This window comes from Lampris incognitus, chromosome 6, assembly GCF_029633865.1.
Source record: "Lampris incognitus isolate fLamInc1 chromosome 6, fLamInc1.hap2, whole genome shotgun sequence".
NCBI classification, from domain to species: domain Eukaryota; kingdom Metazoa; phylum Chordata; class Actinopteri; order Lampriformes; family Lampridae; genus Lampris; species Lampris incognitus.
In genome coordinates this window covers 19,028,250-19,055,498 of record NC_079216.1, presented here as the reverse complement: position 1 = coordinate 19,055,498, position 27,249 = coordinate 19,028,250, and the positions used below count along the sequence as shown (strand labels likewise).

General features: G+C 46.7%; 1 protein-coding gene across 1 annotated transcript in view; it reads right to left on the bottom strand.

Annotated features, from left to right (window-relative positions):
* LOC130114163 (carbohydrate sulfotransferase 8-like) overlaps positions 1 to 27,249 on the bottom strand; it is a 113,938-nt gene that overhangs the window by 72,973 nt on the left and 13,716 nt on the right. The window contains exons 2-3 of the mRNA XM_056281949.1: positions 14,761 to 14,879; positions 9,486 to 9,697 (exon numbers count right to left, since the gene is read on the bottom strand). Coding sequence (XP_056137924.1) covers positions 9,486 to 9,672 — 187 coding nt within the window. The 5' untranslated portion in view covers positions 9,673 to 9,697; positions 14,761 to 14,879. The remainder of the gene's footprint in view (positions 1 to 9,485; positions 9,698 to 14,760; positions 14,880 to 27,249) is intronic.

Sequence of the window (27,249 nt, the reverse complement as noted above, 5' to 3'; positions counted from 1 at the left end):
CTTGACAGATGATTTAGGAGAAGACTCAGCAGGGGCTGTGAATATTGCAGGCACATACCTGCAGGATAAAAGTGCCTCGAGTCAGTTCACTCATTGAGGATCAGATCATCAGACGAATTAGCTCTGTGGAGAAGTCTGTAAGCTCCCTGAGTTCAGAGGGCTGGTGGCTAGTGGCTGATGTACTGTGTATGCCAGCCTCTGCTGGCCAAACTCCTGGGTCACCTTGGGCCACCATTTAACGCTGCCAAATAGAAGGGTTGGCCATGAAGACAGGGCTGGCCAGATGAACCAAACTCTCAAGATGTCTGAAGGCTCGAGAAGTCAAATATAAGCATACAAGAAACTCCAAAATGAATAAAGACAAGTACAACAACAACGCATTGAACAAACCAGGCTAGGAATAGATGGTAAAAACAATATAAAATGAGTGTCCAGGTAGCATAGTGGTCTGCTCTGTTGCCTACCAACACGGGGATCGCCGCTTCGAATCCCCGCGTTATCTCTGGCTTGGTCGGGCGTCCCTACAGACACAATTGGCCGTGTCTGCAGGTGGGAAGCCGGATGTGGGTATGTGTCCTGGTCGCTGCGCTAGCATCTCCTCTGGTCAGTCGGGGCGCCTGTTCAGGGGGGAGGGGTAACTGGGGGGAATAGCATGATCCTCCCACATGCTGCGTCCCCCTGGTGAAACTCCTCACTGTCAGGTGAAAAGAAGCGGCGGGCGACTCCACATGTATTGGAGGAGGCATGTGGTAGTCTGCAGCCTTCCCCGGATCGGCAGAGCGGGCGGAGCAACGATCGGAACAGCTTGGAAGAGCAGGGTAATTGGCCAGATACAATTGGGGAGAAAAGGGGGGGGGATGCCCCCCCCCCCAAAATTAACAAGATGCAAGTTACAGAATTTGTATTGAGCCAGTGGAGGATCCCTGGAGCCAGTTTCTAAACACAGCTGAGACTGGAAATATCACTCTGTTCACTAGCTACGTCATAATAAAAACACATAGTGGTGTAAGCATGGGCAACTGCTGCAAACAGGTGGAGATCTGCTGTTCCACTGCACCGCAGCAAATTCAAGAGGGCAACTTAATGAAGTCTGAGCTAGTGTGTCTCGTCCGGCTGAATAGTTTATTGATCCCACTGAGGGCCCTCTTATCTCTGTCACTCCCCCGCCATATGGACACCTGAAACAAAGCTTCTGTTCATACATCTAGATGAGATCTTTCAGGATGACATTTTTGGGCGGGCTCTCGTTTAAAACAGCTTATTCAGCACTAAGGCGGTCCAAGGTCCTGAGAAGATAAATCAGCTCATGGATAAGACTGCCAAAAACTGAAGGGGTTTGAAGCTGGGTGGTGGTGCTTAAAGAAAAAGAAAAGAACCAACTCGTTTGGCAAAACTTTCACGGATAAAGATTTAAAGTCGGACCCAAATCTCTAATTAGATTGAACTTTTCACACCTGAAAACTTTTCACACCCCATAATAATAACATTAAGCAGCTGTTCTGTTATTTGGAAATGACTAATAATGTGTTTTTATGCCTTTATCCATGACTGTTCCCAAGTGTCTCAAGAACTGTGAGGGAGGGGTCTAGTCCTCATTAATATTCATGAGCTGACCTTTGAGTGACACTACACTGCAAGGGTTGGTGGCAAGGGTGGGTGGGGTTTCATATCATGATTTGATCTGACTGGCTGTATGTAAATGAGTGTGTAATGCCATCATGAGCATCAGAGAAAGGATTGGCTGAGAGAAGCAGAGGGAGCTCTTGAAAAAATAGAAAAAGGAATTCTATCTTTTATACTTTTGCAGTCTATTTTTTCATTAGAGAGACAGGATGCATGACGATTAGTGTTATTATAAATTATTAGCATTTCAATTTTAGCTCAAGATTTAACCAAAACTTTTTAGTCTGTTAGTCGACTCATAGCTTAGCTTTATGGATAGCTCATCCAGTAAGCAACAAAAAAGTCAAATGGCAAAAACTCTCCTATCTCAGAGATGTGTTTATATACACAGTCTCTATTCTGCCACAATACATATTACACATTGCACACAATAGCACACATCTCCAACCATGCCAGGTTCTCCCTTCTTTTTTCACTAATATTGTCGCTTTTATACTTCATCGGTTTACATTTTACTGCTGTTTTTGTATGTGTTTTTTTTTTCTTCCCACATTTACGTTTGGTTATGTATGTGTGGTCTTCATCTTGTGTCTCGCCCTGTGTGGTTTTTTTTTTTATTGCTACTGCGTCAGAACCAATTGCCCCTCGGGGAAAAATAAAAGTCCAATATTGCTGCTGCTACTACTACTACTATTGCTACTACCACTGCTACCAATACTACTACTACTATTACCATTACTACTACTACTATTACTATTGCTACTACTACTATTACTACTACTGCTACTACTACTACTATTACTGTTATTGCTACTACTACTATTGTTGCACACTTGGCCCTTCTCTCTCTCTCTCCTCTAAAGTTGTCCTTTTATTTTGTTTGTCTTGTTTATTGGCATTTGTGTTATAATGGAACCACTAAGTGACTGGTGTCATACTACTACAATCCTCTCTCCTGTGGTCAAAACATCGGTTAAAGGATTATTGTTGGTGTACACAATGAATGAGGGTTCATAATACAGGTGCTCCTGAAATCTTTCATAAATTGCTCATTTCATTGCTAAAAACTAACTTTCCTGAGTGGAGTGGTAATTCTTTTCTGGAGAAGTTAGTGTTCTCGACCCATAACTGATGACCACCAACTTGCTTTGTTGTCTCTGGTACAGTACTGCACCGAGCCCCTCCTGAGAGGCATCACAATGCAACACAAACGGCTTCTTAAAGTTGGGGTAACCTAGGAGTGGTGGACGCAGCAGGTATTCTATAAGCTGGCAGAGGAGCAATCCTGGTGTTGTTCTGTCCAGGTGATCAGCTGGCTTGAGTGTAGCTGGTCTGACTTCTTGCATTTCCCCCTACTCCTACTTGCACTTGATCCTTGAACCGTATTATCTGGAGTCTTTTCAGTGGATAACAGACTGCACAGTGGCTTGTTAATCCGTGGGAAGTTAGGTATATATGGGCGGTAATACGATAGGATAACCCAGCCACTGAGGATGCACAAGCCAGTGCTTTCTTCGTGCCGGTCCCAAGCACTGCTATATTGGGAGGGTTGTGCCAGGAAGGGCATCCTGCGTAAAATCTTTGCCGAATCAAACATGCGGATCATAAGTGGATGATCCACTGTGGAGACCCCTAATGGGAACAGCTGAAAGTAGTAGTAGTAGTAGTAGTAGTAGTAGTACGATAGGATTCCCAACATTTTCCTCAGTTCTCCCAGCCTCACATTTGAGTGCTGGTACTGGTGCTATATTGGCAGGATCCATGCAGTAGCCGTCTTAGGATACAATCTTTCCCAGGAATTTCACCTCATCTTTAAACACTTCACACTTTTTAGCTATCAGCTTTACCCCATGTGCTTGATAGTGACGTAACACCTCTCTTATATCACGCAGATGGCCCTCAAAAGACTTGCTATGGACAAGCTTGTCATCCAAATATGGCTGAAATGTTTCATCCCTCAAACCCACGAGGCAGTCTTCCATACTGCGCTGGAACTCTGCTGGAGCTGAGGACAGGCCGAAGGGGATCCTTACCCACTCATATCAACCTCACGGTGTTATAAAGGCTGTAAGTGGTCTGCTACTCTCCTCAAGAAAACACCGATGGTACGCTTTGCCCTGGTCCAGCACCAGGAACTACACACTCCCACTCAGGCTGTTCAGTAGGTCCTGCACTCGAGAGACGGGGTGACGGTCAGGAATGGATTTCTGATTTAGCTCACAGTAATCCACGCACAGATGCAAACCCCCATCCTTCTCACGCATGCAGTCTATTGGTGATGAGTATGGGAACGAGGATTTTTGAATCCATCCTCTATTCAATGTCCTTCACCTCCTTGTGGAGCGATTTGGGTACTGAGGTGTAGGTGTGCCTTACCGGAGTTGTGTCACTAAGCCTGATTTTTAACAGCAGGGATGGAATGCGTCCCACATCATTTTCGTCTTTTGAAAATGCAGCACACTCTTCTCGTAGCATCTGTCTCACCTTTTCCTGCTGATCTGGAGTCAGGTGATCAACTGAAACTGGAGGGTCCCATGAATCATGTTTGCATGTGTCCAGCTGTCTGTGTTTCCATTTGTGCTTTTCAGGAGCACTGTCTGTGTTGGCTGTGTTTTCACTAGCACTGGCTGTTTTGGCTGTGTTCACTAGAGCTGGCTGGTCTTACATCCCCTGGGTAAACAGCCTTGACTTGCTGTAGCTGTCCCAGCGCTGTGCGAGGGGTGAGGGTAATACCATGGTTGCTGTCATTAGTGACAGGGATAGCCCCCCTAGACCAATTTCCCTTCTGCAGGCAGATGATGGTTTCAGTAATGTTCACCCCCCCCCCCCAGCCAGTTTGGAATCTCCTCTGGTTCAAAAAGAACTTCCTGTTTTGTGGAAAGGGGACCTGTCCTCACACTATACTTAACTTCCCTGGTCTGGCCTGCCGGAATCACAATCTTTTGTCTCCCAACTGTCACCATACCCTCTTTGTCATTCTGGTCACAACTTTGCACTATGTGGATCAACACGTTTGCTTTTTTACAGTCAATGGAGGAAGCTTCTCTTACCACAGCAGCTGTAACTTCTGGATGCTGCTCTGTTCCATTCATCACCAGATACTCAATCACATCGTAGCCGATGATCGTGGCTCTGCTACTCCTGGCTCATTAGAGACAACCACGGGCACAAGCAGTTCTGGCTGTGGGCCCCTCTTTGATCCAAACCTGAACTTCAGCTCAGCCCAGTCTACAAAGGGTATGGGTGTATGGTTTGCTGCTTTGCCGGGAAGGGTTTTGTCCTTTTCAGGAGTTCATCCAGGCTCCATAACTGGATGTGTGGGAGGCAGGCCTCTCTCCAGTTTTCACTGATAGTTGTGACCTGTGAACCTGTATCCCACAGTGCTTGTGTTGCTACTCCTTCGACTACTACCACTAACACTAGTACTACTCCTACCACTAAAACTACTTTTACCACTACTACTGCTACTACTACTACTGCTACTACTGCTACTACTACCACTAACACTACTACGATCGCTACTACTACTACTACTACTACCACTGCTACCACCACTACTACTACTACTACAACTACTACCACTAACACTACTACTACCACAACTACTACCACTGCTACTGCTATTACTACCACAACTACTACTACTACCACTATAACTACTACCGCTACTACTATCACTACCATATCTACTAATATTACTACTATATGTACAGATGTAGATACCAACAAACCAAACGTGGTGGATTTTTTTTTTTTTTTACTTTAGATGTACCAAAAATAATGGCAGAGCAAGGAATAAAGATAAAATGTAAGAACTAGAAAGAGAGAGACGGAGCCTGGGGGTCATTTATCAGAACATATGAGGTTATCAGATCCAAAAGCCTATTGGCATTTGATTTTTTTCATTGACTTTAGAAATCTGATGAGAAAACTCTTTGTGAAAGAAATGAAAAGCAGTTTTGGTTTTCAACCATCTTGACTAATGAAAGGGGATTTTTCTCAAAACCGACAGTGCATTTATGCACCAATCATACATAGTATAACCCTCTACCGGAAGCACGCCCTCGTGCTTTGTTAGTCCCGTGCCCCGAAGAGACTTCTGAGGATCGGCACGCTTCCGGACACTTCCGGATCCCACCGCTGCCACCAGTGTAACTGAACATATCTCTGCCCTCCGCGGGATTCAGATTTGGGGTTGTACTGCACCACAAGGTGACATCGCTAACCGCTCGACTAAGAGGGCCGACCCCCTGGCGATCGGCCAGTGAGTCTTTTTGTAGGTTACACATAGTACATAGGCTAAGTAGACAAAATAAATCAGCCTACTGGCCACAACTTGTGTTTGTTTTTTACTCTTCAATATAATAATGTGATTTGTCAACAGAAAACCTTGATGACATAGGCAGTATAGTTCACAATGTGCAAACCATTCGGAGTACGAAGTGGACTCAACAAACGTTTCTCAGACCGACTCTGTTGATCGTCTGAGTCCAGTTTGTTTCCGAGGGGTGCAAGTTCATTGGAGCGGTCACACATTGACAGAAAGTTCTGACTAATCACTACAGAGGCCCCTCGGCTAAAATGGACCGGGTGTGAAAACACACTGCCATTGCTGCTGGACAGATCACTCAAGTCAGATCTCATCAGCCTTGTTTATCTAATTACCCCACTCTTCCGAGGTGTCCTATTCGCTGCTTCCCCCACCCCCTGCCAATCCAGGGAGGGCTGCACACGTATCACATGCCTCCTCCGAGACATGTGGAGTCCCCAGCCGCTTCTTTTCACCTGACAGTAAGGAGTTTCACCAGGGGGACGTAGCGCGTGGGAGGATCACCCTATTCCCCCCAGTTCCCCCTCCCCCCTGAACAGGCACCCCGACTAACCAGAGGAGGCGCTAGTGCAGTGACCAGGACACACACCCACATCTGGCTTCCCACCCGCAGACACGGCCAATTGTGTCTGTAGGGACACCCGACCAAGCCGGAGGTAACACGGGGATTCGAAGCGGCGATCCTTGTGTTGGCAGGCAACGGAATAGACCACCACACCGCCCAGATGCCCCAGACTTCTATCTGCAGAGATCACTGTCCCATTTTGAAATCCAAAAAGCCAAAAATCACGCCGGCCTCTAACGATGCAGAAGATCTGCTTATCGTCCGGTCTCAAGAGAATCATCCGCACATGCGCCTCGACCACGTTCATGTAAACTGCAAATGCTGATGAAGACGATGAAGACCTCGGATGATCGCTGCCAGCCATGCATAATTTGGAAACATTTGGACGCTGGCATTACCTTTGTAAGTTTTATGTGGCGTCATTAGGAGCTGATGAGTCCATCGCATAAAGGACACTTTTGGCCTTAGGGCTGAATTTGGCTGGATTTGGGGCAGCCCCGTTCTGTTTACATGGAAGAAGCTTAGTCACGGTGCAGCGACAACAAGGCAGGGAGTCAGGGAAGGGGCAAAAAAAAAACAAAAAACAACTTTGTTTGCATGTTTGTAAAACGTTTCGCACCCGCATCATTTGACTTGTCGACAGCCTCATTGTTTTATGAGGCCAAAAAAAAAAAAAAAGAAAAAGTACGGTCTGATCGCAGCTGTGGAGTCATTATTATCCAACACAATGCCCCGTTCGGAGCACAGCAACACCCGCCGCCCCGGCTTCCTCAGATAGATTGAAAATCTGTGTTTGTTTAATCCGCGGTGTCAGTGAGGAATTCGGCGAGGCGAGTGCCGATGGAGACATCACAAAACATCACAAAACCAATTTCAGGGTGTTGTGAGTTCTGCACTGATGCAACACAGAGGGACGCAATTTAAAAACGGCCCTCTGATGTGTTTTCTTCTCTCATATGCTTATATTGATCTGTGAAATGTAATTTACGAACTCAAGTGGCTCCGGTCTCTTTCAACAGCTCAGCTTTTTTTCTCTCTCTCTCTTCCCTTTTCAATTTCCCCCATCACACTATTATTCTATTTTCCAAACGAGGCATGGCACTCCAGCAACCCCCTTGTCACTACAGTAAAAGAGTGCTCGAATAAATAAATAAATAAATAAATATATATAAATCCAGCCTGCCATTCAACTTTATCCTTAAACACTTCCCCCAAATTTGCCACCAAAAGGAGATCTGGGGGAGCGCTTTAAAAGATAATTAACCTTAAATCATTTCTGCAAAGCATTATAATAAAAAAATCACCAACTCCTAAGTCCATCAGCTTTGGTGTGTGTGTGTGTGTGTGTGTGTGTGTATGTGATCGTGTGTGTGTGATAACAGAGAGGAAGCAACAATAAGCCAGGTCACCCCCAGGCTCTGGAAATAGCTCCTCTCGGTAAGTGACTATTATCGCTGCAGATGCTGACATGGAAATCCCAACATCCCATCACGATTACACACCACGGGCACGGGAGATGGCAGCGACACACTGAAAACCCCGAAAACAACATTTTGGCTGCCTGGCGGAAGGATGCTACCCTAAGGGGGAGACGACTGGAAATGAGTTTTAACATCAGCGCAAGTTTTCGTCTGGCTAGAACTTGCCGCTTAATATGAACTTGGACAGCAACTATCCAGGACAGGAAGTGCTCCTTCTCTCTATCCAGGAAAAGTGCCTGGCCTAAAGGCACTAGTCTATGATTTGAGTAACGCTTGCCATTTTAAGACACGATGATGCACTCCTTTATAACTAGAAGGTCCTGGGTTTGAGCCCCGGGGGGAGGTCAACCTTGGGGATCATCCCGGGTCGTCCTCTGTGTGGAGTCTTCATGTTCTCCCTGTGTCTGTGTGGGTTTCCTCCAGGGGCTCCGCTTTCCTCCCACAGTCCAAAGACATGTAGGTCAGGTGAATCAGCCGTACTAAATTGTCCCTAGGTGTGAACATGTGTGTGTGTGTGTGTGTGGGCCCTGCGATGGCCTGGCAGCCTGTCCAGGGTGTCTCCCCACCTGCCGCCCTATGACTACTGGAATAGGCTCCAGCATCCCCGTGACCCTGAGAGCAGGATAAGCGGTTTGGATAATGGATGGATGGATGGATAACCCCCCCCCCCCATTACGAAACAGGATGTTTACCCATGGACTAAAAGTCACAGAAGGTGAAAAATCCAAAAATCAACGTGGCAATCTTTCTACATATATTTATGATCCATTTGCAACCAACTGGGCATCTATTATAGAACATGAACTCGAAACCCGAGTTCTCCACTAACCTCGTGTGTGGAGAAGCAGACAACACCATCCACCACCATCTACAACACATTCAACCTGTTCGGCTGGTGGCAGGCCAGCTCATTTCCACCAACCTTACAAAAATCCCTTCAAGCAAACCTTGGTTTGTGCCCTACTTGAAACTGACCGCGAACCTTGTGGCTCGGTGAGCACCGACGTCGAAAAGTGGCTGATAAATCCCAGAATTCAGAAGCCGTTTTCACGGGGTGACCGAACCAGCAGCCTACGGGAAGGGTGCGGACCTTCGTGCTGGTTTGAATGCCAGCAGATGGCAACGATTAATGCTGACTGTGCAAGAACCGGGGACATCTTCTGGTTCAGTGTCAACGCTGAAGTGTCCTTTAACACGTCCATGGACCCCAGCAGTCTGCTGCAACCCACCATGAAGGTTGTGTGTGTTTATGAGGGTTGTGTGTGTGTGTGTGTGTGTGTGTGTGTGTGTGTGTGTGTGTGTGTCAAAAAAAAAAATGAACAGAAGAGTCATTTCCTAGTCACCATTTCTCGAGCAAGCTAGACCTTCAGAATAAGAGTTCTGAAGGCCATCAGAGTAAACTGAATATCCACAGCCACGGTGTGCTTCGTGTCAAGAGGGTGGGAGGCTTTTCGTTTGGCCCTGCAGGGGGCGGAGCACCACTGACCTGGAGTCTGCTGCTGCACCATTTCGGAGAGGTCCTGCAGATGAACGAGGAGCAGCACGGAGCCGGCTCCCAGCAGCAGGAGGAACCACAGGGAGCAGTACAGGGAGCAGGGGAGCTTCATCATGAGCGCCAGCAGTCTCCTCCGCCCACACAGAGCCTCCGGCCCCCTACAGCCGACCTGGCTCATCCCAGATCAGCCCTGCCAGCACCGGCTGAGGGGAGGGAGAGAGTTTCAGGTTCGACTTTAAGGTTTGCTTCATTGGTACGTCCAATCAAAACTAAAAAAAAAAAAAAAAATACAAAATACAAAATACATTTGCATTGTACAATTTCAAGACACGATTTCTTCCAAAAATACAATTACAACTCAAACATTAATACAACGTGGCGGAGAAACCCCATGTGGTTAATTAGAGCATTCCTCAACTGAAAAAGAAAAGAAAAACACAAAAAAATAAAATAAAAAAAAATCAAGATGATAATCAGAAATTTAGGCAGGCTGCGCAATATAAAACCAAATTACACTGCATATAAGGAGCCAACTGATGACATGCACAAAAACATGCACAAAAAACCCAAACAATTAAAATAGTCCCGACTAGAGCTGATGAAGAGGAATACAAGCACCAGAGAATCAAACAACACGGACAAAGACCAGCAGGATCCGGTGTTAAGAGAATTTTCTGACTCCCCCGCAGAGTCTGACTCACTCCCCTTGGCTTGAGGCTAGGATAGGTCAGGCTAGCCTTTAGCCCCCCCACCCCTAACCGTTACCCAGTCACGCCAAGGGGAGTCAGATTCTACGGGGGAGTCAGAAATTTCTATAACGCCACAACATTACACAACATTTGCACCGGTCTTCTATCGTGGCACAGCACCATTGCTAGAGCACAACAGTACAGCAACGGAAATTGGTCAAGTTTATAATAAGTTTATAACAAGTTTATAACAAAACCCAGCCACTGAGGATGCACAAGCCAGTGCAGCCTTAGTGCCGGTCCCAAGCCCGGACAAATGGGGAGGGTTGCGTCAGGAAGGGCATCCGGCGTAAAATCTTTGCCAAATCAAATATGTGGATCATAAATAAGACTTACATACCGGATCGGTCGAGGCCCGGGTTACCAACGACCGCCACCGGTACTGTTAACCAGCAGGGTGTCGGTGGAAACTATGCTACTGTTGGGCGAAGGAGAAGAAGAGGGGGAAAGCATGTCCAGAGGCAGCTAGAGAGGAGGAAGGGTAGGCATGTGGAGGTGAGAGTTGGAACTTTGAATGTTGGCACTATGACTGGTAAAGGGAGGGAGCTGGCTGACATGATGGAAAGAAGAAAGGTAGGCATACTGTGTGTGCAAGAGACCAGGTGGAAGGGGAGTAAGGCCAGGAGTATCGGAGGTGGGTTCAAACTCTTCTACCATGGTGTGAATGGGAGGAGTAATGGGGTAGGGGTAATTCTGAAGGAAGAGTATGTCAAGAGCGTGCTGGAGGTGAAGAGAGTGTCAGACAGAGTGATGAGTATGAAGCTGGAAATTGAAGGTTTATTGCTGAATGTTATCAGCGCATATGCCCCGCAATTTGGGTCTGAGATGGATGAAAAAGAAGAATTCTGGAATGAGTTGGACGACATGGTGGAGAGGGTACCCAAGGAGGAGAGAGTGGTGATTGGAGCGGACTTCAATGGACATGTTGGTGAAGGGAACAGAGGTGATGAGGAGGTGATGGGAAGGTATGGAGTCAAGAAGAGAAATGTGGAAGGACAGATGGTGGTCGATTTTGCGAAAAGGATGGAAATGGCTGTGGTGAATACATATTTCAAGAAGAGGGAGGAACACAGGGTGACGTACAAGAGTGGAGGAAAGTGCACACAGGTGGACTATATCTTATGTAGAAGGCGCCATCTAAAAGGGATTGGAGACTGCAAGGTGGTGACAGGGGAGAGCGTAGCTAGGCAGCATCGGATGGTGGTCTGTAGGATGACTTTGGAGACCAAGAAGAGGAAGAGAGTGAAGACACAGCCGAAGATCAAATGGTGGAAGTTGAAGAAGGAAGACTGTTGTGTGGAGTTCAGGCAGGAGTTAAGACAGGCACTGGGTGGTAGTGAAGAGTTGCCAGATGGCTGGAAAACCACTGCAGAAATAGTGAGGGAGACAGCTAGGAAGGTACTTGGTGTGTCATCAGGACAGAGGAAGGAAGACAAGGAGACTTGGTGGTGGAATGAGGAAGTACAGCAAATTATACAGAGGAAAAGGTTGGCAAAGAAGAAGTGGGATAGTCAGAGAGATGAAGAAAGTAGACAGGAGTACAAGGAGATGCAGCGTAAAGCAAAGAGAGAGGTGGCAAAGGCAAAGGAAAAGGCGTATGGTGAGTTGTATGACAGATTAGACACTAAGGAAGGAGAAAAGGACTTGTACCGATTGGCTAGACAGAGGGACCAAGCTGCAAAGGATGTGCAGCAAGTTAGGGCGATCAAGGATAGAGATGGAAATGTGCTGACAAGCGAGGAGAGTGTGCTAAGAAGGTGGAAGGAATACTTTGAGGGGCTGATGAATGAAGAAAATGAGAGAGAGAGAAGGTTGGATGATGAAGGGATAGTGAATCAGGAAGTTCAGCGGATTAGCAAGGAGGAAGTGAGGGCAGCTATGAAGAGGATGAAGAATGGAAAGGCAGTTGGTCCTGATGACATACCTGTGGAGGCATGGAGATGTTTAGGAGAGATGGCAGTGGAGTTTTTAACTAGATTGTTTAACACAATCCTGGAAAGTGAGAGGATGCCTGAGGAGTGGAGAAGAAGCATACTGGTACCGATTTTCAAGAACAAGGGCGATGTGCAGAACTGTAACAACTACAGAGGTATAAAGTTGATCAGCCACAGCATGAAGATTTGGGAAAGAGTAATAGAAGCTAGGTTAAGAGGCAAGGTAACGATTAGCAAGCAGCAGTAGGGTTTCATGCCACGAAAGAGCACCACAGATGCGATGTTTGCTTTGAGAATGTTGATTGAGAAGTATAGAGAAGGCCAGAAAGAGTTGCATTGTGTCTTTGTAGATTTAGAGAAAGCTTATGACAGAGTGCCGAGAGAGGAGGTGTGGTATTGTATGAGGAAGTCAGGAGTTGCAGAGAAGTATGTAGGAGTGGTGCAGGATACGTATGAGGGAAGTGTGACAATGGTGAGGTGTGCGGTTGGAATGACAGATGGGTTCAAGGTGGAGGTGGGATTACATCAGGGATCGGCTCTTAGCCCTTTCTTGTTTGCAATGGTGATGGACAGGTTGACAGACAAGATCAGGCAGGAGTCTCCATGGACGATGATGTTCGCGGATGACATAGTGATCTGTAGCGAGAGTAGGGTGCAGGTTGAGGAGAGCCTGGAGAGGTGGAGGTATGCACTAGAGAGAAGAGGAATGAAAGTCAGTAGGAGCAAGATGGAATACCTATGTGTGAATGAGAGAGAGGACAGTGGAATGGTCAGGATGCAAGGAGTGGAGGTGACAAAGGCATTTGAGTTTAAATACTTGGGGTCAACTGTCCAAAGTAACGGGGAGTGCAGTAGAGAGGTGAAAAAGAGAGTGCAGGCAGGTTGGAGTGGGTGGAGAAGTGTGTCAGGAGTGATTTGCGACAGAAGGGTATCAGCAAGAGTTAAAGGGAAAGTTTACAAGATGGTTGTGAGACCAGCTATGTTATATGGTTTGGAGACAGTGGCACTGACGAAAAGACAGGAGGTGGAGCTGGAGGTGGCAGAGTTGAAGATGCTAAGATTTTCACTGGGAGTAACGAAGAAGGACAGGATTAGGAACGATTATATTAGAGGGACCGCTCAGGTTGGACGGTTTAGAGACAAAGCAAGAGAGGCAAGATTGAGATGGCTTGGACATGTGTGGAGGAGAGATGCTGAGTATATTGGGAGAAGGATGCTGAATATGGAGCTGCCAGGAAAGAGGAGAAGAGGAAGGCCAAAGAGGAGGTTTATGGATGTGGTGAGGGAAGACATGCAGGTGGCTGGTGTGACAGAGGAAGACGCAGAAGACAGGAAGAAATGGAAACGGATGATCCGCTGTGGCGACCCCTAACGGGAGCAGCCGAAAGTAGTAGTAGTATAACAAGTTTATAACAAGTTTATAATAAGTTTATAATAAGATAATCCATTATCCAAACCGCTTAGTCTACACAGGGTTGTGGGATGCTGGAGCCTATCCAAGCAGTCAATGGGCAGAAGGCAGGGAGACACCCTGGACAGACAGCCAGTCAGGGCCCACACACACACGCACACGCACACACACACACACACACACACACACACACACACACACACACACACACACACACACACACCTAGGGACAATTTAGTACAGCCGATTCACCTGACCTACATGTCTTTGGACTGTGGGAGGAAACCGGAGCCCCTGGAGGAAACCCACGCAGACACGGGGAGAACATGCAAACTCCACACAGAGGACGACCCGGGGTGGCCCACCAAGGTTGGAGTACCCCGGGGCTTGAACCCGGGACCTTCTTGCTGTGAGGCGACCGCGCTAACCACTGTGCCACTGTGCCGCATAATATAACAAAACAAAACAATATGTTTATTCCTAATACTGACTTATGTATTTACAAATCATAAACAGGCAAGAGATGGTTTCTGCAGAACAGCAAAAGTGCTGCATCGGTTTCAGTCTTGGATCACGTGCTTGCAGTCCAAACTAACCTGTTTTTTCTCTCTCACCAAAAATGAGCGCAGAACCGTCCGCAGCTGATCAGCCTTGTCAAATGAACAGCTGTGCTGTTTTGTTAGGAATCGTTCCTATTTTATCATTAGTCCTGATTCAGAATTGTACCCACGTCGTCTACAAGGTAAGGTCTTTGACTCCAGCTCAGCAGCGGATGCCCTCGTTCAGGCAGCAGGCATACTGGCGTCCTGACGGTTTGGACTATGAAAGCTGAGTCTCTATGGCCGAGCACATCGGGTTCTACCAGACTGATGGAGTGCAGAAGACCAGAGACACCGGGTCAAAACACAAGCCGGTGTCACAATGATTTATAGCAGGCGGCGCTGACTACCGCCATGGGAAGGCAGGGACCGAGTGCATTTGGTGCCCGGAATGCATGTAAAGGATGCATGTAAAAGATGCATGTAAAAGAAAGAAAAAGGTAATACTGCCAACAAGCCCCTCTGGAGTAGATAGGTGTGATGCCAGCATGTTTAACTATGCTGGTGCACCAAGTGTGTGTGTGTGTGTGTGTGTGTGTGTGTGTGTGTGTGTGTGTGTGTGTGTGTGTTTACTTTTAAGGAAGCCTGCAGAGGATCCTGCTGACTGTGGGCTTCCTGTTCCCAAGAGACCAGGAAGGAACATCTGTTCTCCAGAGCGCGGTCACCGAGCCACTCTCAGCAGGTGTGAATAGCTATGGAAACAGCAAACTGCAACATGAGCAGATTAACACACACACACAAAACCATGTGTCCCTGTCTAACACACACAAACACAAAACCATGTGTCCCTAACACACACACACACACACACACACACACACACACAAACCCATCTCTCCCTGTCTCACATACACACACACATACAAAATCATGTGTCCCTGTCTAACACACAAAACCATCTCTCCCTGTCTAACACACATACTACACACATATACACACACCCACACAAAACCCTGTGTCCCTGTCTAACACACACACACACACACACAAAACCATGTGTCCCTGTCTAACACACACACACACACACACACACACACACACACACACACACACACACACAGACTTGCTAATGTGTGCTGTTCATGTGTTGAAACAGAGGCAGGACAGGGTGCAGGTCTTGGTGACGTGTTCGGTGTCGGTCTGAGCCACAGCTGAACCCATACGGAGCAACACGAGGGAGAATCCATGAACGAGGAGTTCTCACAATGCTAAATAACCAAACACTGAGGAAAACAAGCACCCCTGACATCCCCTGGTTCATATTTCCAGAGAAGTAAAGTCGACTCTTCTCAGAAGCACCACTTCATCGTGTTCACCGCTTGTCGTTACTGTGCTGCGACATCGCCATGTTTATTAGATGTCGTGCTAGAAAACATGTCAAGACAAAAGGAGTTACACAACTGTCTTTCGCTCAGGGATGAGTACATATAGTGTAGGTAGGTGACACAACCCAGCCAGGTCGCTGTCATGCTGCTGAGCTTCACAGGGAATGGAACCCGTGACCCTCATAGTGGAGGACAACGCTCGTATCACGATACTACCCATAATCCCTTTCTGCTAACCCCTGAACCCACCGTCTTAAAGGGAGACACAACACGGTGAATCACCATGACAACAAGGAAAAGAAACGACATGGTGGGAGGACAAATAATGCGGTCAAACCGGCTCCTCTTGAAGGGTGTAGAGGCAGGGAGGCGTCCACGCCGGGAGGGCTGGGCCAGTTGAACCCGCCTGTCCAAGTCCAGGTGAGCCGACCTGAAGCGGTCCACCGAAACTCGTTCCGGTTTACCGCCCACGTCCACCACAAAGTTCTAAGCCCCTGCCGCCAGGACACGGAGGCGGCCGTCGTAGGGGGGCCGCAGGGGGGTACGGTGGGTGTTGTGCAGGATGAAGACGCACCCGGTCGACTGCAGGTCCTTGGGGACGTTGAGGGAGGCCGTGCTGCGGAGTTGGGACTGGAGCGCACCAATGTAGAGGATGACAGAACGGAGACGAGACCGCTTCTCCTTTTGACCACACAGCCGTGGGGTCGTTTATTTCCTCCACCGACCTTAAAAGGCACAGTTCACCATTATAAACTTGGGCGGCTCGAAATGCTAGCTCACAACCACAAATAACCTCAACCCCGCGTGTACCCACAATCCTCTTCTGCTAACCCCTGAACCCACCGTCTTAAAGGGACAGCCTCTGGTCAACATGGTGAATGTCTCCCCTGCCTAAAGTAGGTCACTACAATATCACCCTAAACAAAACAAAACCACAAAAAAAATTCTGAATCATATTCTATGAGCCTTTTTTTAACAGATGACGAAAGGGTTATTTTAATCTCGACTTTCCACAAAGTACGTCCGGGAGACCGTCGCCTCAGCCGGGACGCGAACCCGTGTGTTCCACTCCACAAGGGACAACGTTAACCAGTCGACTAAAGGGCCCGACGCCTTAGTGAAGGACCAACGTGTCTACTTATCCATGCCCGTTACACTATGCGGATGAAAAGTGTTTTCATTGTGTGTTTTCTTTTCACCTCCAAGGTGAAACGGCACAGAGCTACAGCGTGAATTAAGGTATTTGATATGTGAGGATATTTTGGGGGAGACTATTGAGCTTAAGCTTTTTACCTACAAGAACATTTTAAAGAAATACTCAGTTATTAATTTCACTATGATGACCAATCAGGGAGAGGCATTCACTGTTCATTTGATTCAGTTAAAAAGAACACAGTGGAATAAATTCAGAAAATTACATCACTTTACTGTAATTCTTCCTTTAAGATCAGGGAATAAAACATTAAATTATATCACCATCACCATATTACCATATTCAAATTCCCAGACAACATCTGGTCTCATATCACAATATTGATGAATCAATATGTTGCCCCGCACTAATATTACCCACTCATTCTTATGTTTTAAAACATATGACGGCCCTACCAAATCTATCATGCTGTGGTCTGAATGGAAACCCAGCAGCAGGTCCCATGTGGGAATGTACGCCTTAGCAGTCAATTAAACTTGGATCCATACAAACTAAGATAATTAATTGACTGCTAAGGCGTACATCCCCACATGGGACCTGCTGTTGTTGGAATTCAGACTGCAACATTACAGATTTCTTTTTCTTTTTCTTTTTTTCAGGAAAAGCAATACTTCGATTAGCATATTTATACAATTCCTATGGATGTTTTCATTTGATTGTTTAAGTATAGAAAATACAACCTATAATGTAATGCAACCTTCAAAATCAAGGGACGTCGACATTTAAAGCCGCTGTTGGCAAAACTCTCCTTGCTCTCGGCTTCCGCTCTCCCTAACAGAGCGAGCTTGATTGGTTGTTCATGCTCAGCCCCGTCAACTTCTGGCCAATAGCAAACTGGCTACGGCAACTTAAAGCTATATCACCATATTACGATTACCAAAACATCAGACGTCATCTAGTCTAACTGACGTCACCATATCGATACAATATCAAAATATCACCCGGCTCTACAAAACAACAGTTTTTCAAAGAAAAACAATTGATAGCGTTACATACACCGCAGTTCGCCTCGCCCCTGCCGTCTCTCAGGCACACCTAAATGTGCCCACTTGGTGGGACATTCAGTGCTCAATGTCTCAAACTGGTTTTCATCTTTATAGAAATCCCCTTACTACCAAAGACAAAAGCGGCATGAAAATAAATCAGAGCTGAGCCCGAGTCATGCTATGCTAACTAAAGCTGGCATTAAGCAATGCTTGCACAGAGACACCCTGGTCCCTGTAGCCAGGGTGGGAAATTACCCCTAGCTACGGTACCGGCAATATACTGTTTGGCTGTCTGTTCTACCAACTACTCTGACTGGTGGCCAGCCACGATGTGGAGATTATTTCTAAGGATGCACCGATGTATTGTAGGCTTAAGAGTCTCTCGGTATCTGTGCTATTGCAAGGTGTTTTTTTTTTTTTGGCTGGACCGCAGGCTAGCCCCATAAACGAGAATGTCGCGGACTGACTCACTAACTGACTGATCATGTTAGACACGATTGGGCCGCTGGATCAGGTGAAGTTACACGACTGGTTGACCGAACAACGACGCCAACGGAGGGAGAACGCGTAGTTAAAGCGCCCCAAATAACAACCCCTCTGACAAAACACGCAATGCAGAGCGAGTCTTAGAAAAACGAGAGATCCGCAGATAGAAACAGATGCTCGAGGAGGGGGAGTTAACAGATAATTAGAATAGTGTGGTGGTACACAAATGAGGGTAGATTCACCAGGGGCTGCGGCTCCTGTGGAAAGCTTTGTTCTCGCAACTGAATTTATTGCCCTTTTCCTTGCAGTTTAACCATTCACCCATCCATCCATTATCCAAGCCGCTTATTGGGGTCGCGGGATGCTGGAGCCTATCCCGGCAGTCACTGGGCGGCATGCGGGGAGACACCCTGGACAGGCCGCTATCCATCACAGGGCCGACACATTCACACCTAGGGACAATTTAGTTTAGCCATGTCATGTCATATATGCTACTGCAGTACACTTAACAAATATTACTGGGACCACTGCACAAAGTTGCAGATGAACCTTTAATATCGAGAATTCACATCATAGACAATACCACTGACTATCCCTCTAAACAAATAGGCCACAATTTGGAACAGTGTCCGTACACGGTCCAGCCATATACTCGGTTTTGACCTGGTCTTATTTGGGTTCGGTATGTTGACTACTTTGCCCCGGCAGCCGAGGTTTTGTTTCTCTGCTAGTGATTGCTTTGCCTTTAAGGTCAGACAGACAAAGGTTTCGATTGATAGGACAGTCTGTGCTCCCTTCTCTAATCAATGTTAATCCGCTTTTGGCTGGTTGATCCACTTGCTGCATTGATTATTTGAATTAGCACAGATAAAGGCACGGTACAGCAAAATGAATCACGCAAAACGGAATCACATCTATTTAGTGATCATTTTGTTTGTTAATTAAGAGTTTTGTCCAAAATTACAGGTTCACCAAAAAAAGAGAAGCCTTATCCTGCAAAATGTTTGCAAATTAGAACAAATTGTTTGTATTTAAAAAAAAGTTGTTGAAGGTATGTTACGACTGCTAATGAATGTTTTTATTCTAAAGTAGACGAATTGAACCTTTTAATTATATTTAGATCAGTACACTATTAATATACCACAAGCAGGCAAGCGAGCACCCCCTTTTTTATCGGCTGCAATTTTCTATCTGCAACTCCCTCTGCTAAACTGAATGGACTCACAATATAACAGTGACTTAACATAAATCATTAATAAGCTGTAACACATTTGCTAACAAGGACAACAGTAACCTGTTGCTTGCCAAATAGCGAGTCCACATTTATCCATACTGTTAAGCCTCATATCTCATTGGTTACGTATTTCCCTGACTACAAGTCGCACTGGAGTATAAGTCGCACTCAGCAAAGAACACGTTGTTGCGAGGGGGAAAAAACATATATAAGTCACCTCGGTGTATAAGTCACCACACTGTATAGGTCATATGGTGGTATAGTATAGAGCGCTGGACGGGACTGTTTTCTTAATCCTGCTCCCGCTGGATTTCTGACTATTATCACCCGCTCCCGCAATGAGTGTGTTACACTCCCGCCCGCTCCCACAACCTGTGTTACACTGCCAACCGCTCCCGCAATTTATGTGTTACACTCCCACCCGCTCCCACAATGTGTGTTACACTCCCAGCTGCTCCTGCAATGTGTGTTACACTCCCGCCCGCTCCCACAACCTGTGTGTGTTACATTGCTAACCGCTCCCGCAATTTATGTGTTACATTCCCACCTGCTCCCACAAGACGTGTTACACTCCCAACTGCTCCTGCAATGTGTGTTACACTCCCGCCCACTTCCACAATGTGTATGTTACTCTTCCAACTGCTCCTGCTATGTGTGTGTTACACTGCTAACCGCTCCCGCAATTTATGTTACATTCCCACCTGCTCCCACAAGACGTGTTACATTCCCAACTGCTCCTGCAATGTGTGTTACACTCCCGCCCACTTCCACAATGTGTACGTTACACTTCCAACCGCTCCTGCAATGTGTGTGTTTACACTGCCAACCGCTCCTGCAACGTGTGTTACACTCCCAACCACTCCCGATGTGTGTGTTACACTCCCAACCGATCCGGCAATGTGTGCGTTACACGCCTGCCCGCTCCTGCAATGTATGTGTTACACTCCCACCGGCACCTGCACACATTCTGACCATTGACCCCCCGCACGAGTTCCACTGATTTCGTGTCGTCTATTGTCCCGCAGAGAAAACACGTCATTTTATTGTGTAGTATTAATAGCGATGTATACCTGCCGCTATAACGTAACGAAATTACGTTCTACTGCATAATTACATTCATACAAGTTCAATAATTACAGTTATTCTAGTGCAAAATTACACTGTATTTATTATTTTAGAACACGTTTTCTTGGCTGTGGTTGTTTTGCTGAGGTTGTTTTATTTTGTTTCATTTCCCCGTGTCTTTTAACGCACTGATCAGCGTTACATTCTGTACGATGTAAATAACTGCTTTCCATTCTGCAACCCCTAATCAGAAAAACTGAAAAACTGAGTGTTAAATTAAAATTAAAACTGTAAACAGTGATTTGTAAATTATATTTGACCTGTATTACATTGAAAACAATTGATGTTTTACCTCATGAACTTTATTGTTTTTTTTTAAAACAAACACTTATTTCAATTTTGATTCTTGCAACATTTTTGTTTTTTTAAGTTGGGACAGTAAAGTATTTACCACTTTGTAATGTTACCCTTCCTTTTCACAACACTTAAAAAGATGTTTAAGGACTGAAGACGTGATGCAGTATTTCAGGTGTAATTTTGTCCCATTCTTCCTGCAAACAAGTATCAAGGTGTGCAACAGTACGGGGTCTTCGTTGTCGTATTTCGTGTTTCAAAATGTGCCACACATTTTCTATTGGCACAGGCCGGGGCTGCAGGCAGGCCAGACCCCCCACCCTCTTCTTCTGCAGCCAGCCTTTGTGCTGACACTTGTTTGTCCATCAGCCGCTTGGTCTGGTATCCCAAAAAAAAGCTGTCTTGTCCCCGCTGAAGCATCTTCGCTTTGAGTTTTCCCACCTCCTCGTAAACATCTGTGATGCAGAGCGTTGTTTCCTCCAGCTTTCTAACGAGTGTGTCAGAAACACACCCTACATTCTGGAAAAAGCACAGATAAATCTCAGCAGCTCCAGTTTTTTCTTCGTCCTCAAAAAGCCTCATCAGTGCCACAGGACAGGTCTCCCCAGGGGGCCTGGGGTATGAGGTGCGAGCTGGGCAGCTCTGCAGGAGACGAACAAGAGCTGGATGAAGAGACAGCCATGGCGTGCAAACATGACGCAGAATTTCACGCCACTCAGTGTCAACAAAGGCAAAAAATACACGCAGTTCCTCTCTTCTGGAAGCAGACACCGAGAAGTGGCTGTAGATCTTTAAAACGAGGGACTCAGTAGCCACTGACAGCTGATCACAGGCGTGCTTGCAGGTGTTATGGGCTATGTGAGCCGGGCAGTTAGCTTTCAGAGTCCGACTGTTGGCACTGCTCAATAACTGGTAAACGGAGTGGTGTTTTCCAAAGTTGACATTGGCATAATCTGCTGCATAGATTATGATGTGTTTAATATCCAGTTCATACTTTTCCAGACAGTTCATCAGAGCATGATGTATACCATTTGCAGTTTCATCACTGTATTCATAAAAGTCAAGTAACTTGCACTGCACTCCATCAGACACAGAAATATATCTCACACACACTGGAAGCATTTTTCTATTTCCTTTGTTTGGGGCATCGGTGGCAACCTAGTAAAACACAGGCTCACCTTCAGACGGGGACAGATCATCCAGAATATCCCGCACAGTCTTTGGTCCTAAAACATTCATTGTGATCATCTCAGCTTTCGTTCTTCTCAAGTGCGTCTTCTTCACAACATTTGAGTCATGAAACAATGCACCGCTGTGCATAGCAAGACAGTCGGTGCTGTTGTAGCTGAGTCCATGTTTAACGGTATGATACACGTATGAGGCTTCACTTGCCACAATTTTGTCATTTTCCACAGTAGATGCCATGAAGAAAGCACCGATATTGCCTGCACCTTTAGCTAGTGTGGCCTCCTTGTGCATTTCTGTGGAAGCATAATGACTCGGGCCATTCTCACCTCCATGGCCAACTGAAAATTCCCTGCGACATAAAGTACAGAAGGCTTTCGTTGAGTCGCCGCTGATGGGCTTAACCCACGTCTTTTTTTTTTTACTTCCCATTGCACAGTCTTTTGTTTTTAACAGGTTTATCCATATTTGCCATCCATATGTGCAAGGCAAAACTAAGGTGAATGTGCACTATAAGGGCCAGACATTGCAGCTCAACGTGCTGGCAGTCCGTAGCCGATGTCCGAATCTGCTGGGACGGGACTGGAAGAGTGTAGGCTATTGTGGCTCGACTGGAAAGAGCTTTTCAAGCCAATTTTCAGGGTCGCAGACGGCGAGCTGCAACATGTTCTCTTCAAACATGATGATATCTTCAAAGATTAACTTGGGACGTTAAAAGGGATGGAAGTGCGCTTCCATATTGATCAGACTGTAAACCCTCGCTATTGTAAGGCCAGACTCGTGCCATTTGCCATGCGATCAAAGATTGAAGCCGCGCTAGACCGACTACAACCAACAGGGGTCATCGAACCTGTGACACTCTCAGACTGGGCTTCACCGATCGTACCTGCACTGAAGCCAGACAATACAGTCAGAATTTGCGGAGACTATAAGCTGACTGCAAACTTAGCTTCAACACTGGAGCAATAGCTCTTGCTTGCTCTTGATGAGCTTTTTGCCAAACTGGCAGGAGGCAGAAGCTACTCCAAACTAGACATGTCCCAGTTGGTGTTGACGGAAGACTCACGCAAGCTGGTGACAATTAACACTCACAAGGGGTTATTCCGGTACTCTCGTCTCCCTTTTGGAGTTTCATCAGCCTGTGCAATTTTTTAGCGGACAATGGAGAACTTACTGGCTGGGATCCCACACATGCGGTATACCTGGATGACGTGCTCATCACTGGAGTGACAGAGGAAGATCACCTTTGAAATCTTGACCTGGTCTTAACACGACTAGAGGAAGCAGGACTCAGGCTGAAAAAGTCCAAATGTGAGGTTACGGCTCCAGCAGTTGAATATCTTGGACACAGGGTATCTGCCGCCCGTCTTCAGCTCCTGGAGAGGAAAGTAAGAGCCATCAACGATACCCCAGAGCCCAAAAATGTGACAGAGCTGCAGGCTTACTTATAATTATATGGGCGGTTTCTTCAGGATTTGTCATAAGTCTTAGCCCCACTTTATTATCTCCTCAAGATCAGGTGTAAAATGGGCGTGAGGGTCTCAACAGCATGTAGCATTCCAGAGGTCCAAGGACCCACTGTCAGCATCAACACTGCTGGCACATTATGACCCACAATTGCCCCTGATCATAACATATGATGGCTCACCGTAAGGAGATGGAGCAGTTTTGTCACATAGGATGAAGGACAAGTCTGAGAGGCCCATCTGCTTTGCACCCCATTCTTTGTCACCAGCAGAAAAGAACTACTCTCAGCTAAAGAGAGAAGCGCTAGCTGCAATTTTTGCTGCGAAGAAGTTCCATCAATATGTGTATGGCTGTAACTCTTCTTCTTCTTTCGGCTTCTTCCCTGTTTCCCAGGGCCATAACTGCACCATCCAAACTGATCACAAGCACCTACTGGGTCTAGGTGAGCTTAAAAACATTCAGCCAGCTGCATCACCGCACCTTCAACGCTGGGCACTACTACTGACTCAATATCAGTACGTCCCCAGATACAAGCCAGGACCCTCCATTGCAAACGCTGATGGCCTCAGCAGCTTCCCCTCCGGGAAATGCCCAAGGACACACCCAGGCCAACTGAGCTGACATGCTTATTGAAACAGCTTCCGACGGCTCCTATTACCAGTCATCAGCTGAAACAGTGGACTTGTAGGGATCCTTTGCTTGCTAAAGTGTGTCCCTTCATCAAAGAGGGATGGCCTGCCACCTGCCCAGCTGAGGTTTTATGTTTGTTCTTCAGAAGGCAGGCTGAGCTCTGTGTAGAAGATGGCATTCTGCTCTGCGGCTCCATGTTGTGGTGCCACCACAAGCTCATGAAACACTGTTGGAGGAGCTTCATGAACCACACCCAGGAATCTCGAGAATGAAGGCAATAGCCAGAGCTCATATGTGGTGGCCTGGACTGGATAATGAAATAGAATTTAAAGTGCAAGCATGTACCACATGTCAACAGGTACACAACACCCCTCCCCTAGTGTCAGTCTCACCTTGGGAATGGCCTGGCAAACCATGGACACGCATTCACATAGACCATGCAGGTCCATTTCTGGGGGAGGTGTTCCTGATAGCAGTAGACGCGCATTCGAAATGGCTTAAAGTTTGCCCTGTCCAAATAGCCATGTCAGCAGCAACAATTGAGCACCTAAGGGAGATGTTCAGCACTCATGGTCTTCCCCATACGGTCGTGTCAGACAATGCAGCAATTTTCACGAGTGCCGAGTTTAAGGGATTTTTGACATCCAATGGTGTAAAACACATAACATCTGCCCCCTACAAACCTTCCACAAACGGGTTAGTTGAAAGAACTGTCCAAACATTTAAGAGGGCCCTGAAGAAAACCGTGGGATCAGGAGGATCACTAAAGACGTGCATATCAAGGTTCTTGGCAACATAGAGATCAACACCACATGCAACAACAGGCAGGTCACCAGCAGAGAGGTTATTTGGCCATCCTGTCAGGACCAGGTTTGACCTGCTAAGACCGGATGCCCATGCTAAAGTATTCCAGAACGAAGAGCGCATAATCTGTAGAAAAAAACAGCACCAGGCTAACCAGAACACCGTCATCAGGAGCAGAAGTGTGGGTAAGGGGGTTTCACAAGCCATAAGAAATGGCTACCTGGGGTGGTGATTACCAGCACAGGTCCTCTCTCCTACAGAGTGGAGGTGGAAGGCCAGGTGCCTAGACATCATGTGGACCACCTATTACTAAGGAGAGAGTCGGACAAACGCCACCCACTCAATGAAGACCAGCGGCAAAACCCCAGGGCCGACTGGGACACTGATGGCTATGGAGCTGAGAAGTCAACTCAGCCACCGTATACAGAGCCTGAGGACCAGGTACAACGACCATAAGCTGTCGGGGGAGGGGTGTGTGTGTGGAAGTGAAGCTGAGCAGCCATCTCAGCCACCCAATACAGAGCCTGGTGTCAGGGAGGATGAAATAGGGTACGTTCCTGTAAGTCAAGGAAACCCCCCGAAAAACGTTATTTGTAGATAGAGGGGCTAGAAATTGTTAGGGCACAATAATCCCTGTTCTGAGTCCACCAGAGCTGATGCAGTCTACCCCCACTCTGAGTTAGCTGCTTCTATATTGTTCTTTCAGTGAATATGATGTTATTTGGTTAGACCCATATTTACTCATCTGTGAGTGTTCGTGGGAGTTTATTTCAAAGTAATGGTTATGCTCAACGAGGGGTGGAGGGATGTCATTGCTTGTAGTTAGTCCGCCGCCCACTAGGGAGCAGTAGAAGGGAAAAGTAAGAAAAGGACATGAAAAAAACACAGGGGAAATACACAGAGCTTGTGTGGACAGGTACGGAGGATACGCGTCGTTTCTACTGTATAATATGTACATAAATAACAGCAACCCTTCCGCGGAGGCCAGCCATTTGACACCAGAAATGAGAGCTCGCTCGGGGCTCGCCTCCCCACCTTACCGGGTAAGTGAAAAAACGGTAAGAGCGTTTAACCTTTCGCTGAACGCTTTATTATTTCCACTTTCTTTTTTTTAAAAATAATTTATTTCTGATTTTTCCCTTTTTCTCCCAATTTAGTGGCCAATTGATCCCTATTTTAATTCAAACACCCACCCTCGTATTGCATGCGTTCGCCAACTGCATCTCTCCGGCCGGCAGTCTCGAAGGAAAGCGCCTACCCACTTTCGTGACAAGGCGAATCCAAGCCGAACCACTGTTTTTCCGACACACACAGAGACGCATTCACATGACGAACACAAGCCGACTCCGCCCCCCTCCCGAAGACAGCGTTGCCAATGATTGCTGCTTCATCGAGTCCGGCCATAGTCGGATCTGACGAGACCGGGGCGCAAACCCCAGTCCCCAGTGGGCAACTGCATCGACACCAAGCCGATGCTTAGACTGCTACGCCACCGCGGACTGTATTAGTTCCACTTTCGCTTCAGTCGTGATCGTTAAACTTTTTTTCGGTGCATCACCATTACTTGCATCAGATTTACGCTTTGAAGCCATGATTACGACGGTAAACACAAGAATTTTTTAAGTGAAAACACAACGCACACAACGTTTATGCGATCCGGCTTAGAATGGCGGCGACAGCGTGGCACTGATTGTCGGCCTACACGCCGAAAAAAAGTTCTGGCTTCCGGGTTACTTGCGAACTGCGTTCAGGATCCGGCGCTGCGCGTTCACGAATGCTATGCTAGCGGACTTCGTGGATGCATAATAAGACTACTACAGGACTTACTTGGGACTTGAAACCATGGATGTAGTTTACAGGCGTCTCTTTTACAATGGTGGTCTATGGGGAAAATGCTTTTTGGGCCGAAGGGGATACTTCGCTGCAATACCGCAAGTGACCACTGGAAAAAAATTGGCTGCAAGAATGAGAGGCGCCGCCATATCCAATTCTACTATAATGCATCCATGATTTTTCTTCTCCTGACGAACCGCCTGAGTTTTGAGCGTCGCACAAAGTAGTCCGTCCGTTCATTAGTACAAACCATTGTGTGTAACTCAAATAATTTTTTTTAAATAATGGCCTTTACAGAGGCCGATTCGTAAGTACGGGAGTTCGTATGTCGGGCGTTCGTAACCCGGGGGACTACCTGTATCCCAATTCCTTCCTATCTTTCTTTGAGGAACATTGTTTTTAAACATTTCATACAGTCATACGGCCGAATGTCTCAACAGCAAAGCATCTTGTTTAATATTTGCAGGAAAAAAGTGCTTT